Source organism: Enoplosus armatus, chromosome 22 (genome assembly GCF_043641665.1).
Source record: "Enoplosus armatus isolate fEnoArm2 chromosome 22, fEnoArm2.hap1, whole genome shotgun sequence".
NCBI classification, from domain to species: domain Eukaryota; kingdom Metazoa; phylum Chordata; class Actinopteri; order Centrarchiformes; family Enoplosidae; genus Enoplosus; species Enoplosus armatus.
The window spans coordinates 8,402,599-8,421,372 of record NC_092201.1 but is presented as its reverse complement, the minus strand read 5'-3'; the positions used below and the strand labels follow the sequence as shown (position 1 = coordinate 8,421,372).

The 18,774-nt window shown below is 40.4% G+C and overlaps 1 protein-coding gene across 3 annotated transcripts in view; it reads right to left on the bottom strand.

Moving 5' to 3' along the window:
• The window catches only part of cacna2d4a (calcium channel, voltage-dependent, alpha 2/delta subunit 4a), a 79,304-nt gene extending 60,530 nt beyond the window's left edge, over window positions 1-18,774 (bottom strand). For all 3 annotated transcript variants that reach the window (XM_070929335.1, XM_070929336.1, XM_070929337.1), the window contains exons 1-24: window positions 18,599-18,774; window positions 13,982-14,063; window positions 11,384-11,500; window positions 11,117-11,176; window positions 10,724-10,886; window positions 10,481-10,612; window positions 9,958-10,018; window positions 8,790-8,940; window positions 7,932-8,006; window positions 6,384-6,473; window positions 6,114-6,227; window positions 5,854-5,932; window positions 4,814-4,947; window positions 2,894-2,971; window positions 2,734-2,814; window positions 2,474-2,548; window positions 2,207-2,293; window positions 2,004-2,075; window positions 1,686-1,747; window positions 1,386-1,453; window positions 1,246-1,291; window positions 948-1,045; window positions 382-475; window positions 167-259 (exon numbers count right to left, since the gene is read on the bottom strand). In XM_070929335.1, coding sequence (XP_070785436.1) covers window positions 167-259; window positions 382-475; window positions 948-1,045; window positions 1,246-1,291; window positions 1,386-1,453; window positions 1,686-1,747; window positions 2,004-2,075; window positions 2,207-2,293; window positions 2,474-2,548; window positions 2,734-2,814; window positions 2,894-2,971; window positions 4,814-4,947; window positions 5,854-5,932; window positions 6,114-6,227; window positions 6,384-6,473; window positions 7,932-8,006; window positions 8,790-8,940; window positions 9,958-10,018; window positions 10,481-10,612; window positions 10,724-10,886; window positions 11,117-11,176; window positions 11,384-11,500; window positions 13,982-14,063; window positions 18,599-18,774 — 2,288 coding nt within the window. The remainder of the gene's footprint in view (window positions 1-166; window positions 260-381; window positions 476-947; window positions 1,046-1,245; window positions 1,292-1,385; window positions 1,454-1,685; window positions 1,748-2,003; window positions 2,076-2,206; window positions 2,294-2,473; window positions 2,549-2,733; window positions 2,815-2,893; window positions 2,972-4,813; window positions 4,948-5,853; window positions 5,933-6,113; window positions 6,228-6,383; window positions 6,474-7,931; window positions 8,007-8,789; window positions 8,941-9,957; window positions 10,019-10,480; window positions 10,613-10,723; window positions 10,887-11,116; window positions 11,177-11,383; window positions 11,501-13,981; window positions 14,064-18,598) is intronic.

Here is an 18,774-nt window from a genome sequence, read left to right as displayed (position 1 = left end):
CTAGAGGGCGGACTCGCACCTTAATGTAATTTCAGCTTCAATTCAAATTCAAATTCAAATCACACCGTATTTAACCCCGGGTTTGAAGCTTTTGGTTGTTGACATAATGATATGATTAATTTGATGTGATGATATTTAATATACAAAATGACGGTGTTTTACTCACTTGGCAGTTCTTTTCTCAATCCCAGTGTATCTCTGGAATCTCGTCAGGCCTGAACGGGTCCCCAAGAACGCTGTTTCTACCCCCTCGTCCATGCTGACAGAGAGAGAGAGTGAATGGGACAAGGAGGGAGGTGAAGCACATAGAGAGGGACATGGTAAATATTTGTAAAAGCAGAATGAGTAATCACGTAAAAAGTCCATGTGTGTTATATTCACCCAGATGTGTTGAGCATGAGGGCGGTCCAGTAGGCTTCCATAGGAGCCGTGACCACAGCATCAAATAGAGTTTGTTGCAACAGCAGCACATCGCCTACAGAGAGAAACCAAAGGAAAAAACATAAATCTAAGACTAATTCGTAATAGTAAGAAAACAAATACTAAGCATTGAATGGAGCCAACAGTTTCCAAAATCACAAGACTGTATTAGTTTTATTTGTACCTGAATCTGCAGTTTATGTGCTGACACATAATCTTATTAAGCCACTATTTAGACAGTTGCAACTGTCACAAACACAACTTACACCTCAAAAATAATTTGGGTTAATAGTTTGGCCATTTTTCTTGATTTTCTTGAGATTTAAAAGTAAGCTCTCAAAAGATCAGAAACAAAGTTGACACGGATGCAGGGGTGGTTTAAAGATACTGAGCGTGATATTTTCTGGATTTCTGGTGTGTGTATGTGAACACACAGTATCAATTTGTTGATGAGTTGCAGGATTAAAGTGTGTTTTTATTTTTCCTAAATTAAAAGATGATGTGCTGAAAAGAAAGTGTCCACTTACACTCCAGATCTGGTTCTTTGCCAGTGAGGAATCGCACCACAGCCTGCAGCTGACTCAGCTTACGATGGGCCGGGTCAATGTCTGTCTCGCAGTAGGTCCTGCAAGCACACACACACACCCACACACATACGTAAATCTACAAAAATGTGCTGTAGTCATATTTTCATAAAGAGCTTACACTGGTGGGAATCCCATAACGTCTATGTTCTGCTAGTTTTACAGTAATAATACATATATATTTCACTGTGATTGTACCTCATATGATTACATGTGACAAGTAAACTTGACTGATACTCACCATTCGCTGGCTATGGTCAGGTCAGGAGCCAGTAAGTCATGGAGACCTGAAGCAAAAAGGCAAAAAAGACATGAGAGAGACAGCGAGTAAGAAAGGTAAGCACAAATACAGAGAAACTAAGACAGAAGGGAAAGACTTACCCTCCTCAACAGAGACGTTTCCGATGAAGATGTACTGTCCATATCCCCTCGTTAACACTATACCCAGACTGTCAAACATAGAGAAGAGAGAGAAGGGTTAAAAAGGAAACTTATACTATATTGTTAGTGGCAGAATGAATCATGCTCATTATTTACAACAAAACACTTGTTGTTACTCTGAGCAAATGTGTAGGCGAGAAGAGATATTACTTCCATAGATGTTTTACTATTCATTGTCTCATACATTTTAAAACCTGACACTTCAAGAAATCCTGTTATGTTGAAAGCGATCAGACAAACCTGAACGGTGTCTCATTGATGATGGTGTAGAAGTAGTCATTCTTCAGGAACATCACTCTCCTCTGTGAGAGACAGAGACAGGGACATAGTTTATAAAAATCATAGTGAATGCAGAGAGAAAGAAAGATAGCGTGTACTTATAAGATAAAAAATACAAATGGACTAGTAAAACTTGTCACCTCAAAGGAAACAAGGGAAAAAGAAACTTGACAATAAGACAATAAATCCCCACAGGAAGAAAGAGAGCAAAACATAATATCTGATCTAATATTAATAAAGACAGCACACAGATACACTCACAAAGACAGAAGTACTCACTCCTTTATCCACTGAAGTTCTCACGTCTAAAGACATCGTTCCAGTTTCTCCTTTAACCATGGCTGTCCTCAGCTAAAACATAGACATCACAAACTCAGCACTTCACTTGTTTGATCAAACTATGGACACAGCACAACTCACACTGACATACAGAAAAGAGAAAACAGAGAATTGAAAAGCACAGTAATGTGTGTGTTACTCACTTTCTCCTCAGTGTCTTCCCATTCCACCTCTGACAGATCAACACTGTTATAGTTGGGTTTTGGCTTTAGCTTCTTCCCCTCCTTATACTGTCACACGCACACACACACAAAAACATACAAACAACAAAACAGTCAAAAAGGTCTTTGGCAACCTATCCCATTTTATTATGCTTGGTTAATTGCAATAAATCTGTCATGCAGGGTTTGACAGTTTCAACAGTTTCACAGCTGCAGTAATTCACAGTAAAATATGATCTTTGTCTGTACCAGAGGTCGTAGGTCAGGATGAGACAGGATGTAGCCATTGTTGGTGATGAGGTACGCGTAACCGTGGACACCCAGCTGAAGAGACAGACAGAGATAAGGACACAACACACTAAACTACTGGGCCCCAACACAGACCAACATGTGGATAATTAACATTATGAATTCAATGTCACTGGCTGTCCCAGAGAAAAATCAATACAGAGTATGTATACAGTATTTCATCCTTGTTCCAGACACGTTACATGTTGTGGATGGTTTACCTTGTATCTTGGAGCTAATCTCATCAGTTCTCTCAAGGCCACATCAGTTCCTACCACTCCTAGCAGAATCCCATGAGACAACTACAGGAAACACAGAGCAGGTTCATAAATACACAACTTTAGGTGACATCTGTTGAGGATAATTAAAATGAATACTTACAGTCTCTTTCTTCTTGCTAAACACAGGCATGGCTACCGAGGTCATCAGGAGCAGGCTTTGGGCCTGACTGTTGAACAGCTGTGGTACACACATACACAAAAACAGCCAAAATGACTTACTTTTGTTTTTGTTGACAAGCTACATTTGTTTGCTAAGTTATGAGAAAACAACAGTAAATATAGCATTGAATTAGATCGGTGGAGTTCCTTCCTGTTGACAAAAAGTGGAATGAAGTGAAATGGAGATTAACTGTACGACGATGTTTAATTTGGTAACAACAACGTTAAATCTGTCTGAACCAAAGAACAAGCTAACGTTAAGCTGACGTCTTAAAAAGGGAAAGCAATGTTCACTAAAATACGTTTAAAACATATAATCGTACTCCTCTAAACTGAGTTAAGTAAAGAGTAAAGTATCAGAATCAGAATCAGAAATACTTTATTGATCCCCGGGGGGAAATTATACAGTAAGTAGCATACATTAGCATAAATTGTTGCTAAATTTATGCTAAAGTAGCGTCAATTTAGAAATGAGAGTATGTACAAAAATAAGATATAAAAAAAATAAGAAATAGAAAATAAAAAATGTACACATTTACAAAATTTAAGTGAAAAATAAAAGTAAAAGATACATACCAATGTATATGTATGTATTGCACTATTGCGTATGAATATATATGCATTGCACTGACATTTAAGGAATAAATAATAATGAGGTAGTATATGAACAGGTGAAGTCTGTCTGACACTCAGAGGGAGGAGTTGAACAGTTTGATGGCCACAGACAGGAATGATTTCCTGTGGCGCTCTGTTGTACATAGTGAAGACGAGTTTCTAAACTCTGAAATAAAATTGAAAGCTAATTAGCAACGTCAAATCAGCTTGTTCACCTTCAGGTTTCTGGTGAAAAAAAAAAGACTATGCTAGGCTAGCTAACTAGAGGATGAGCTAAGCTAAGGTTAGCATGGTGGAAAGTTAGATTAACAAGAAACAACTTGAGACCACTACAAACTGTTAGATGTTGACTGTGAATAAAAGGCTAAGCACGACATTACAGATACTCTATACTGTATTCTACATGACTAACATTACTTAAAAGGTAGTATAGTGATGTCAAAGCTTCAAGTATGATTACCTCTTGTGTGCTTGGGAACTGAAGGTGGAGATGAAGGGGAGGAAAGACAACAAGCATGAAATGGCAGTGAAGTAGTGGCAGATTTGCTACATATGATACTGAAATAGGTGGGGTAGCAACTAGCAACAGATGCATGAGAAAAGGAAAAAACTGAATTATTTAGAATCTATGGTGTGGTCTAAATGGTTGCAGTGCACCACTGACTTTGTTTGGTAACAAATAAGGGATTTAAATTTAAAATTCAGAAATAACATCACAGTTACTTATACTTTGTCAATTGCAGGGATGTGTGTTTTTGCTGTCTTCCCTTGATTTAAATGGAAGGGTTGTCTTGCTTGTTGCCGGGGCTGCGACCGGGTTGCCAGGTGATAGTTATGGTGTTTATGGTGTTGCAAAGTAGGTTATAGGGTGGTCACAGAGGGTTTTTCAGACCATTGCCTTGGTGTTTCCTGCAGTTGCTGCTATAGTGCTCTGTGTGGTTGCTGGGATATTGCTAGGAGATTGTATTGGTGTCTGGGATCAATTGTATGGAGGGGTTTTGAATGTTTCAGCACCATGGAGAGAGGCACAGAGATGAATAGGCCGGCTTTAAATGTTTTCATGAAGAGAGACAGAGAGACTGCATTTTAAAGTTTATCTCTGTTGCCCTCCAGAAAAAAACTGCATAATGGATCACAACCAAAAGTAATAGCACAGCCATTCTAAATGAGTCTGACATTTTGATTATGTAGGCCAGATAATATTGATGCAATAAAATAGTGTGTGTTGCCCAGCAAGCTGACTGACCACACTGTCCATATAGGCCTCAGTCCAGATGATGTCATGATCGTGGTTGATGACCATTGGCCGGCTGAGAACATGGAGGTACTCCATAACGTTTTCCTGGACATCAGCCAGTGTGGAGACGTGTGTGTAGTAACCTGCAGGACACACAAATAAATGTACACACATATCGCATATCACAAACTACTGCACTCAGATGGAAAAACTAATACCCATAAATTTTAGCAATGAAAATGTTCAGCATATTATTTTTATCTTTCTGCTTCTGGGTATTAGAGCAGCAAACTAATTTATCCGACTTCAGAAAACCTTGTATTCCCAAAAAACACAAAGCTGTTTTTAATGAAAAAAAAAAACAGCTTGAATCTCCCATCAATGCAAATGTGCTTTTGACGTGCCACAAAGCTTGGCTTAGTCTAAGGTTTATGGCATTTCTACAAGTGGGAGACATTGACGTCAATGGGATACCTGCAGAGTAGCTGCTCAGTGACAACATGCTACTGAAGCACTGCCAGGTATGAATATGTGAATGTGTGCAACCTTTTTCCCCTTTGTAACGTCTCACCAAAAGTGCTGCTGTGAATATTATTAAGTAGACCTGCTTATTAAACTAAAACTGAAACCGTATAGACATTTTTTGCAGGAGGAGAATAATAATCTGTCTGTTTATGACAGATATTTTGTTGCTGGCAGCAGCAACTGCCAGTGTACGCAACAGAAGGGAGTGCACCTGTTACCCATTACACACACACACGCAGATATGATATTTTTTGGCCAGGGATGTGTTTACAGTGTATCTGTTCTGATAATCAGGTATTTAGTCAGGGTTTTTTGATGTGCTCAGAGCAGCATAAAGCGATTATTTTCAGGTCTGAGCTGCTGCATGACCCTGTGTAATTCACAAGAGGGCAGCACCTGATACCCAGTCCCATCCAGCAGCACCAGAACACCACAGAGGGCCAACAGACCTCCTTTCTTGCTAAAAAACAACATGAGGAGGGGCACTGTTTTAGGCAAATGACTCATCCCCATTTGGTTTTTACCCTTGTTGTTGCAGGCAATCCATTTAACATTGTCAGCAAATGTCATCTCTCGTCCAATCAGATAGGTGAACACTCGAACCTGGAGGGACAATAAAGTACATAGCGAGATGTGATAAACCCCACTCATTTGTTTCTCATAAACAGCTTTATATAAATACTGTCATGATATGTGTCTGTGTGTTTATGGTACATTTCACTGGAGCTTGCAGTTGTTTGTGTGTGTGTGTGTGTGTGTGTGTGTGTGTATTTGCGTGTCATACACGTCTTTCTGGCCAGTTGAACTCTTCAAAAACATCCTGGAAGTCCTCCATGGCTCCGTCTGTTATCAGCATAATGGCCTGGTTACACAGGCTGCCTTGGCCCTGCGCTGCAGCCTAAACACACACACACACACGCACACACACACACACACACACACACACACACACACACACACACACACACACACACACAATGAGCTTTCATTACTCGCGGTGCTGTATATAACAAAGACCTTACAGCTGCTGTGGTTGTTGTAAAGAGGCACAAACCTCGTTGAGGATCTTGAAAGACTCCTTCATTGCATTTTTCACTTTGCCCTCTCCTTTGACGTGAAGCTCTTCTATCAAAAGCTTGAAATGCTGCAGATAAACACACAACAAATACACAAATAGGCATCGTGTCACTAAGCCATGGATCTTTTGGTAAATGCAGGTGAATGCAGGTCACTATGGAAAAAGAGGTGGAGAGAGTTCATGAGGAAGTGAAAGAGTGCAGAGGAGGGATTATCCCCCGGCTGCCTGGCACGCTGACCACTTACGGCAAAGTCACTATAACACCAGGAGGTAATCAGGATTAATCAACATGCGCACACAGACACCCACACACTCAGGACACTTCCACCACTGTGTAGACTGGCGATAGACCTAGCCCTCACGGAGCTCTTAATAGAATTTGATATCCCCTTACAAACACAAGCTGACTGAAATTATTGTGAATATTGCTGTATACTGTAAATAATATACATATAACAAAGATGTTTCCTTAAAAATGTTTAAAATAACTAAACCTAGACACCTACTCTTTAATTTTCACTCTGTACAAGGTATTCTGTAATAACCATGAAATCATGGGGATCTGAGAACCTACAGCACATCTACCTTACAGCCCCCGTTTGGGCTCTTTTAGGCCCCTGGTGTCCCTTAATATTTAACAAAACTGACAACTAAAACAATTTTAAAAAACCCACATTGGTCTCTTTTACGGTTTGGGCATTCATTCTGACCTACAGTGGGAGTGAACAAGATAAATAGTTGTTGGGGAATGTAGAAACCCTTATATAACTGCCACAAAATTGAAAATAGTCTTTCTGTAAATGTGTGTGTATATGTGTGTGTTCCAACATGAGTTTATGCATAAGTGTGTCAGCCAACATCTGTAAGCCCATTCTGTTACAGCCTGCCTCTCTAGGCATTCAACCAATCAAATCCCTTGCTGACAGGTCATGTGGCCTACTTAAAATTGTCAGCGGCCAGCGACCTCACCTGATCTGCGATGATGTGAAGGGGAGTAAAAGTAGGGCATACATCCAACAAATACTAAAACTGAGTGGACTGAGCAGGTGTTGGTATATGAAAAACAGGAGAGCAGATGAGGAGGGGAAAAAAAGAAAAGAAAGCAGCAGTGAAACAATGGTGTCACACATGTAAATGCACAAAAGAGAGTGAGATGTTGAGAGATAAAAAGTGCAAAGAGAGAGAAAAGAGAAAAAAAAAAGCCATGGTCTTGTGGAGGAGATGAAAAAGAGGAGATAATGAAGACAAAGGAGGAGGAGAAGATGCAACTTTTCCCACACATGAACTTGAACTGGTTCTGAGGGATTCATCACTGAATCCTCTAACAAGCAGGTTGAAACCCTGATTACACACACTGACCGCGATGTGTTAACTGTTATGTGATGACAGCATAATCTTTGTCTTTAGGAGGATCAGTGAGCTAACAGCATGCGGTTAATAGGTTAGCAGAGGTTAAGTGAATTAATTAGCTGTGAGCTTGTGTCAGAGTGTGTGTGTGTGTGTGTGTGTGTGTGTGTGTGTTACCTCTCTGTTATCCAGGTCTGCTTGTACCAGCATGCCCTTGAAGCAGGGCTCCACGTAGCGAACATAGTCACTGTACTGGAGAGAGACACCAAATATAAGCCAACACAATCAATGATCAGCATGATTAACTTTTACAACATGTGATGAGTAAGAGTTACTGAAAATATTACACTTATTTACTCCAGCCAACATCTGATTGTGTAACACAGAAACTATGTGTGTATGCATGTCAACATGTTATTTTTTGTTTTCATAGTGGGTAGTTACCGATATATAATATCAAAGTTCAAGACAAGTCAAGTTCAAAGTCAGACAGGAGAGTGGGATTTTAAACCCTTTTTCCGACTGAGGATATTTCATTTCAAAATAAATCTCTAGACCTGATTTTCATTTTGCTGCACGGTCACTCCATCGAAAGGAGTGTAGCTTTAAAGTCTGTGTAAAAACAGCTTAAGGGCAGCGGATTTGCAGCAGGCGTATGATTACACACTCAGTAATACCGGGATAAACCATGCTTATTACACCGATTTGTAGTTGTAGGGCTACACACGACCAAAATCCTGAAAAACCTAAAAACAATGAATTCTGAAGCTTTGATGTTGCTGAAAATGAATGCCTGGTGTGAACTGAACGTTTGATGTGTGTATTTGTGCCTGTTTGCGCGTGTGTGTGTCTATTTCTGTGTATTTACCCCAGCCTCTATACAGTACCTGTGTGTTAGCTTAATCTCAAAGTCTCGCTCATTAGGACTTAGACATTTGCCTCTGGTGAGTCTTAGACTGCTCATATGTGTCTGTGTTTTGTGTAATTGATTGTGTGTGTGTGTGTGTGTGTGTGTGTGTGTGTGTGTGCGCTTACAGCTATGATGTTAACAAAGTCATTTTCTCCCAGTGTGTCGAGGATTGTGTTGATGGTGTGTTTGGCTATGGTCAGTCGGAGTCCCTTCATACTGCCACTGACATCCACCACGATCACCACATCTTTAGGAGAAGTGGCAGCCTGGATATACCTAGAAAGAGAAAGCGAGTTTATGCAGGAAGCAGTAAAGACTTTATCTTTATTAAAATGTCAACCAAATAACACTCAGCCATGAACAGACTAGACCGCACATTATTTACCGGTAGTCTAGCAGACAGACAGAACAGGCAGAGTTCAATCCTTATCCTTTTATTTGTTCCTCTGTTCTTCCATCCATGCTTCTCTTCATCTCCTTATTATCGCCCCCTGATTTTCCAAGCTCATTAACATCAATGAGATTTCCCCTACAGCAGCTGGGATCGACAGATCCACAGTCCCTCGATCCTTCGTTTCCACCAGACAGAGTTCCTGGAGCTTGATTTACTGGAACCAACTAATCCAGCTCTTATTCTACTTGGTAGACCTTTTACACGGAAGACTTTTTGACACAGTCACAGTAGGAAGAGCACAGGTGTAATTAATACAATAATGGCTGGATTCCATTTATCTTCATTAGTTTCAGGGTCCTGGCATGCTGGCTGACTGTCACAGTTTACTGGGAGACTTGAATCAAACAGAGCCAACTCTCTATTCACTATCTGCTGTTTAGGTTTAATTGAAAATAAACTTAAACAAGGGTAAGGGCACTGATAAACCAAGGTGACTTTAAACTGATAAAAGTCTTTGCGTCGAACCACATCACTTCACAACTTCTGTTAAAACTCAGAGGCGAAAAAAAGCAGAAACTGCACTAAATGGGTAAAGTCACTGATTCGGGAGACTGAACAACCAGTCAGAAAGACTTCTGCCGCTGATTCAACATGCTCAACTGGCCAAACAGTTGCTGATATGGGCAGACAGGTGGCCAACTTGGTCAGCCATAGACACTGATTGCCTAATGGTGCTCAATGACTGTTGGCTTGGTTGTCATGGTTCCTCTGCCGTCCATCAGTGCAGAACATTCATAAGGATGGCATCCTGATAAGTAACAAACTATACACAGAGCTACAACCGTTCAAAGAGCATCAATAAGGAAGTAGAACTGATGTGAACAGGAATATAGCCATACCAGTTTCTGTTTCTGCAATCAAAGGTGACCACACCATTTTCATCTGGAATCCACTGGATCCCTGGAGAGAGAGAGACAGATAGAGAGATTTAGCAAAAGCTGACGCTCAGATGGAAAACTGCTGCTTGGCTGACTGGTTGGATGGACGGATGAACAAATGGATGGATAGTGACAGACTGTCAAATGAGGAAGAGATGGATGAGGTAGCAGAAGAGATGAAAACCTCCACTAATTACCCCCCCCCCCCCACATACACACACACACACACACACACACAGGAGAGAGTCCACCAGCAGCCATATTGTAGCTGAGACTGAGTCATCACGTTTGACAGACAGTTTCCTGCGTCGTCAGTTGCTGTGTAAGTATACTGTTTGGCTTGCATAGCTGAATGTTTATCCACAGCTCTGCTCATGTTGTCTTAACACTGTGCCGACACAGGAGAAACGTGCAACTGAAGATGCTGAGATTTTGGGAAGCATGCGTGACGTCCTAAATGTGGGAGACTCGGGTGTGCGCGCACCTGGGTACAGCCTGAAGAAGCCTGTAGAGCTGCCGAAGTACTGCCAGGTGAGAGTTGGATCTTTCTGGAAGTTATCGACGAACACGTCGTTCAGAGCTTCGGACATGTAGGCTCCATTCAGAATATCTGGATCTACAGAAAGAGAGAGAAAGAATGAAATTGATATTCTGCTGGCAATCAGATGTATTATACAGTATGTGCAAGTGAATGCAGGCTGAATGTGTGTGTATCATGCTTTCTTACCTCTGTTGTAGACATTAGTAGGAACTTGTATGTTACTCTGTTGTGTGTTGACTGGCAGTTTATTGAAGTGTTCATTTTTTTCCAGTAAGAATTCTCCTCCCAGTGGCAATGGATTCCCGTCCTCATCCACCTTGTTGATCAGCATGGAGTTATAGTAGTCAAACTGCATAGAACAGCAAAGGATGATGACTTGATTCTACAGTATGCAGCTATATTTTTCGACATGGCCAACCACATTATTATGATACTCAGATTGTTTTAATATAGTTGTGGCTATGATGGTGATGTGACTTGCTGCTCATATAGTGCAGTTCTGTAGATACCACCAAATACCAGTAAAGAAGGTCACAAACAGAGGTGAATGTTCTTATATTGAAGCATATTGCCACATACCTTCAGTGTTTCATTGTACTCGTGGTAAAGGTCAGCATCCTCTGCTGCTTCTGCTAACCTCTGTGATAAAATACAGCACGTTAAGGATAATTTCCCATGTGGGAAAGATTATCAAGTCCAAGGTTACACAGGCTAAAGCGAATGCTGTGATTAAATCTGCAACAATTTTTGATCTTTGGTCAAACAAGGTCATGTCTACAGAAGAGCTCATGCCCAATTGGTCACCATTAAATGTGCGTTTGCTGTTAGAGAATGTATCAATATTACCTTTACAGATTTCATCTTCCTCCCAAGCATCTCCTCCATCTCCTCTGCAAACTTTTTTACTAGCTCCTCTCCGTCCACCTCCTCTATCTTCACCACCCCCTCGACATCCTTGTATTTCTTCAAAACAGACACAGTTGGCTCATTAGTAAGACATTTTTTTTTTAAGTAAGTACTGATTATTTACAGAGCATCCTTCTAGAGAAAGTGTCACATGAGCTCCTCAAGTTAATAAAACAAAAGAGAGTAAAGATTATAATATACTAACTATAATAACTTGATGCCACTGCCACACATTTTCATATTTAGAAGTTACATACAATGTCTTACACAACGGAAAATAACAAACAAAGTAAACCCATGGAAGAGTATGGTATCCTGGTATCATACAATTATACACACTCTCACACATACCACCAATGTACATACACTTATACACATTTACTGCTTGCAATACAAATGGGGGTCAAGCCCTGACTTCATCCCCTCCCCAGACTCCCTCTCTAATCTGCATTATAACAGAGTGAAGCCGAAAGAAAGCCATCTACTGCACACTGACATCTGTGCCTGTTTTAATGACTGTATCGTGTATGTATGACTGTACATGCCCAATTTGTCATTCAAAGTAAGATATATGAAGATTTCCCTTTCACAGAGGGTGCTTTTCAATTTCCTTTACTGGGGAGAGAAATAATTAAACAGATAAGAGAGACAAAAAGATATTAAAGGAGAAATGGGATGATAAAGAGCTCTCTACGAGCCTACTGCAAATAACCATAAAAAACCCTGTTCCAACAAAAGTAAAGCTCCAACAATTTCTGTATTATCTTCAAACACTCAATATCCTATTCAGTTTACTCAGGCAAGAAGACAGAGTCAGTGAATGTTCCACAGATAACGAGAAAGCCATCGATTAGACAGAGGTGGGTGATTAATGGCTTCTTGTTTCCAAGATTAAACTACTGCACTGGGTGCTTTTTACACATCACGGCCTACATAAAAAGAGTATGCAACAAGGAGAAATATACCTTCATTATATATATATATATATATATATATATATTTTGCTATTACTGATCCGGTTACTACAGCAACTAGTTCTACTGCTACTACTATGACAACTCCTACTACAATACCATCACGTTTACTGCGACTGTTTCTGGGCTGCTACATCAAGGTAGTCAGTATTTTACATCCTGCATGGCGCTCACTCTGGCAAATTGTTTCTTCCAACTAAACACTGAGGTTATCCGAGGTTAATCCAGTCTGTAATACCGGCACAAACAACAAACACACGGTGCTCTGTTTGTTTTGGAAGAAATCTGGGGAAGTTAGTTATTTGTGCAGTTCGATCGGTGGATGTTTTGTGGTGTACATCAGAAAATTGCATGGTAAAACAGAAAGAAAGATCCATATACAGTGTAGAGGGAGATGGTCAGTAGGAGCTTGTCTCTGTGAACACACAGTGTGTGTGTGTGTGTGTGTGTGTGTGTGTGTGTGGCAGATGGTGAATGGGCCTGCTAGGTATTCTACAGGATGGCACGCAGAGGAAGACCGCACATCCTAATTACTAAAAGACCCACACACACACACACACACACACACATACACACACACACACACACACACACACACACACACACACACACAGTATATCCTCTTCTTTAGTCTCTGAGGTAAGTCACACAAAAATGAACACAATTCAGTTCATTTCAACTCAGTTCAATGGTCTACAGTATATCAGCATGATATTCTACTGTATGTATTGGTAAAGAACAACAACAGTTTTAAAAGTCATGCTGTAGAATTAAACAAGCAAAAACATGACGTGAGTTTGTGTATTTATGTGCTTTTGAATTAAGTGTGTCATCACATTGGTCTCTGGGCCATGTGCAGATGTTGTACAGCAACTGTATGCCAGTTAGTCGTGTTCCTATTGGCCGATGGAGCAGAGGGGAGGGGGGAGGAGATACGGACCCCGCCCGTCTCAGTCTGATGTGATGATGTCATGTGTTCTACATCCAACGGTCTCTGTTACTGTAAAGTACATTCATGTCTCTGCACTCAAGTTAGTGTCTTAGATTTCACTCCCTGTCGTTGTCTTTTCTATTTGCCAGCTGACAAATTGTAAATCGGTGAATTTTCGCTGTGAAAATGATCAGAAAATGTCATTGTGAGATCCAACTGTCTTCTATAACTTTAGATAGCTGGTGATATATTGAGGCTGGGATATGTAGATTGGGAACCCAATACAAATCAATCGCCTCCAGACAATATCTGGTATGGCCTTATCTGTGGTATGTTAGGGATCAATCAAAGGAATTAAATCCCCACCACAGTCATCATCACCTCCCCCTCAACGTCAGCGATTTGTCTGATTACTGATACACAACATGATGCATCTTAATTCACCTCAAAACACAAACAAAACTGAGATGAAAACATTAGACTCTTGTGTATATGTGTATGTGTGTCTGCAGCTGTTTTTGGCAAGTGCATATGTGTATTCATGTGTCTGTCTAACAGCATGTGTGTGTGTGTGTGTGTGTGTGTGTCTGTGTTTGTTAGTGTGTGCATATGCATTTATGTGTGATCTCTTACCTTCTGTAGCAGTTTAGCTCCAGAATATCTGGCAGACAGGGCAGCTATCTCTTTGCCGAAGGATACAGCCCACTGCTGCACCCTGCACACGGAGGAAACATGATCAGTGACAGATAATCGACGCTGTTATCAATATTTATGAAAACAATGCAATAAATTAAAGGGCACTCAGAGGTACATTTCACAATTGTCTCCATTAATAATAATCCATAGTGTTTTAGATCTGAAGCAATTGTGGAACAAATCATATCTGAACTTATTTCACCTGCAGACGTTGCAGAGGAAAGTACCTGACTCCCCTCGAGTGGAACACAGTGCTTTATTTAAGAAAAAGGTGAGGCCTGTTTCTAAATGTCCAAATTATTTCACTTGTGTCTTGCCTGAAAAACAAGGCCTAACAACACCGTCTGTATTGAAGGTGACCAAGAAAGTAGGCAGCCAATCATGTTAAGAGGTTACCCTGCATTCACCAATAACAGATTAAAACAGATTACTGTTAAGGTGGCAGTAAAAGCTGACAGTCTGCCAGTTCAAGGGGTTACTCTGTGCTCAATAACATGCAGTAATTCTACAAATCCTCCATGTGAATGCAGCCGAGGTAAGGTAATAGAGGTTAGGGAGTAGACAGGATGTGACAGATGGCTCAACCTATGGGGGGTCAGCCAGCTCGCTGCTAGTTAGCAGGCATGGTTGTCACGGCTAGCCTGCCAGCCTCGATACTGAAAAGTGGCTGATAATTTGTTGACTTGTTGACATGTTTATCGTGAAATATGATTGTGGGTTCATTCTACAATGTGAGGATTGATAACACTGGGGAACACAATTTTTGTTGAGTTAGGTCTGACAGCTGTTTTTAACTAATTTTTGGGTGCGGAATCCAAAACTGATCTCAGTTTTTCTCTATCACGTCAAGTTTTTGAACTATAGGATCCCCGTTTTCTTAAAAAATATGAAAAATACTGTACTTAACAGATATGTGTGTGATAGTACTGACCTATTGGGAGCTGCACACACCTCTCACCGCACTGTCTCAATTGTGACTGCACAAACAAGTTGCCACGTAGCTGTAGATGAGTCCAATCGTAATCAGCTGGCAAGTCTTACTATAGGTAATCAGTGGAATTTTGCTTATCTGGAGGGTAAGCTGTGGAGAAAAAACTTGACGTGCTAGAAAAAAACTGACTGCAATTTTGGAATCAGCATGCCAATTTTAGTTTTAATCAGCATAAAAATCTAACTCAACAGAATTTTTTTTTCAAATTGTTCCCCAGTGTAATGTAGAGGTGCTATTAAACAGACTGTTGTACTGTAGATATTATTTTGTTGTTCAGGCTCTCTTCACTGTTGAAATGATCACTGTAACTGTTTTAAGGTAGTATCAAGAATATCAGGTTGTTGCACACTGTAGGGCATCTAAGACTGTATGCTGTTGAAGAGCAATGTTGCCGTGGGCTAAAGCACCACTGTACAGGCCAAGCAAGGTCAGATTCAGACAGAGTCTTAGGCAGGCCAAACTTGGGCCATATGAGGACCAAATACAACACAGAAAGTAACTCTCTATGTTACCTTAAAAGGGTAAAAAGCAGCAACTGTTTGCTGTGAAACTGAGAAAACATGTTTCCTTTTACTAACCAAGAAAGTTATTGAAAATGACTAAATCTCATTTTCGACTGAGAGGGAATCCCAGCCTTTTATGGGGGTGTCTGGGGTGCTACACAGTCAGAAGTTCAAAAAGTTCCTCATTTCAGTTGTTGCTTTAAAAAAGTGTCATTGCTGTTGATGTCTTATTGCCAGTTATACATTTTCCTTGTGGCAGCAGAGCAAATTTCCCTCAGAGGCTAAAGATTTGACCTTCTTGGCCTGAAATGTTCCGGTCATGGCCCACTAACTTCCAAAGCCAGAGGGGGCCCTGCTGCCAAATCTTCCCCAGGCAGAGAGAAGCACTTTGGGCTCAGTGACCTGTGTTGGCCTGCTGAACTTTGCTATCCCTGGAGCTTTAATCTCCCTCCGTCACACCAGCCTGCCAAGTGACAGCACACACTCTCAGACCTGCATAGGTACAAAACTCACACATACACAAAATATATCCCTGAAACTGCAAAGTCAACCAATGTTTTTATGGTTTTGATTGATAGATCTATTGGTCTTAAATAAAAAAAGAAATACTATTACAGTATGTATAGGAACTGACACACACACATACAAACACAAATATTAACAGCATCCAGTCAGTGTGAGTATACTAACAAAATGCTGTGTGTTTGTCTGTTTCTCTGTCCCTTCCACTCCAACACACACACACAAACACTCTCACAGTTAATAGGCTATTGTGGACTGACAGCATTGTATCGATCTGCTAGTGTTTTTAGTCAGCAGGAGGTTTGAAAACTGTTCAGGGGAAAGAGCTTCGTCTGGCTTCTGGAGAACAAACAAACGCTGCGTTTCATTCCCAAAAGAAAAACTGACCACTTATCTTACAAAGTGAACGCTTGTGAGAAAATAAAAAACACATTAGGCATTATGAGTTATTGAAAGTCCCTTGTGTAAAAGCCATCTTTGTATTTGGGAAATGATTAGTTTCTCATTAGCACTGTATTTCCAGCACTAGTTTCTAAACTATTTTCACAGTAAAAGGCAATCAGAAGCCAAGTTTGTATCTCACTCAGTAAAGAATAATATCAGCTATTATGTGGAACCTTTCCTACACTTTGGATAATGACGCTGTGATATTTAGATATCAACCTACTAGTGGAGCTTACTATAACTAACTAAATAGATTCTTTCCTTTCAATCATTACATGCCAACTGAGTGAGGATAAGTTACTAATTTTGGACATGCTTAGACTGAGGGGAGCTCTGTTTATTGGGTATAGATCCAGGGATGGGGTTCTCTGTGGAGAGGAGGACTTCTTACTAACAGGGGCCTGGGGGAAAAGAGAAGGAAGATCCCCTTGTAGAAGTTCCATTTAGTTCATATTTGTACACGTTTGTTTAGTTTTAAGCTGCTTGGGAAAACATTTACAGACAGAAGTGAAACACCATGGTACGTAGCGATCTGAATATTCAGTCAAATGTGAATAGTCTACATACAGCAGGGAAGAGAGGAAAGGCCATGACAAAATGTAAAAAGTACAAGTCATATTTCAAGAGACCCACGTAGTAGAGTAAGTGGAACATGAACAGAAGGGGGGTTATAATATTACTTTCAAATTGGAGTAAATTTGTTTTTGAAGTAGAAATTAAGGACAAAGGGGGAATATACAGTATGAATAAGTAGGAATACTTGAGGGAAACATTATTTTTGCAGGTATTTGGTTATAAACCAAAGTATTGGACAAAAGTTTGACTTCATGATGGCACTAGATTAAAAGTTAAGGTTCACCAAAGTGATTATGATTCAGCCAGAGAGGAACATGAATGCCTGTACCAAATTTCATGGCAATCCATCCAATAGCTGTTGAAACATTTCACTCAAAACCACAAATATTACGCTTGTGGTGGCCTAGAGGAAAAGTCAGGGGATCCCCAAGGTCTGTGGACTTCATCGTCTGGGAATCATGAACGTCTGTACAAAATTTCATGGTGATCCATTCAACAGTTGTGAAGAGATTTCAGTCAGGACCAAAGTGGTGGACCGACCAACTGACCAACACTGCTATCCCTAGAGCCATGCCACTAGCATGGCTGAAAATTGACCTGTATAATATCAGTGTACCCAAAAGAAGTTTTCAGTAGTAGTGTGTAATACTGTATTCTAAATGTCCCAATTTACTATGGCAATATGGCTCATCGGTCTTAAAAAAATTGGTGGAGCTAAGCAAAGCATAAATAATAAATAGGAAACATAATCCCCACCATATCCATTTTTTTTTTATCATATTTTAAATTAAATGTTATCCATTTATCATTGTTTTTTAAATTAATATCTGTGCATTTATTTTTGTATTTCTATTGTAAGAATATAAGCCAAAATGATACGTTATTTGGCTGTACCTGTAGAGAGGCTGTAGGATAGTTTGGCAGTCAGTTATACCCCACAGGTGCCCATATGGCCCATATGTATCTGTGTGGAGTAACTGGCCAAAATAGAAAGAACAGTATTGACTCATCCTTCTGACGTGTGGTTTCAAGACGCTGCATGTGGACTTGCCAGGGTGTCCACAGGGAAATGACCTTCTACAATCGCTGATGTAATGTCTTAATAAAGCACGAGGCTTGTGGTCATCTATCTTGTCTTTACCGCTAAATGACAGCGCATTGTGTCTCATTGTAAGTGAGGATGCAATCATACAACACAGGTGAATAAATTAATAGCACCCAGTCAGGTTAATGCAGGTAAAGGCATCGCAGATTTTCATTTATGTCACCTATTAGATACACCTTAATAAAACTTGGGTGGATGAGTCAGGTCAGTCAAGTTAAGATCATGAGAATGTATGTTGTGCAAATCTCACACTGTGAATACAACCAAATCCAAATAATGTATATCTTCATTATTTTCAGTGTATGAAAAGCTTTCACACTGACATCAGAATTTGATCGGACTGAAAGGGTTTCTCTTGATGGTTCAGTTCCTAGGGGTAAAGAGTCAAGGTTTTCTGGTGCAACTGTACTCACGTTTCTGGTGGGATCTTCATCTGGCCGTCGACCATCAGGCACAGTGAGCTGGAGAGGATAATCCACAGCAGCATCATCAGCCTCCCTCTGTGCGGCCCACTTCTGTCCGATTTACTGACATTCCCAGCGTTTCCCCAGCTCCAGCGGTTCATCCCTGCAGCTGCTGCAATCTGCAT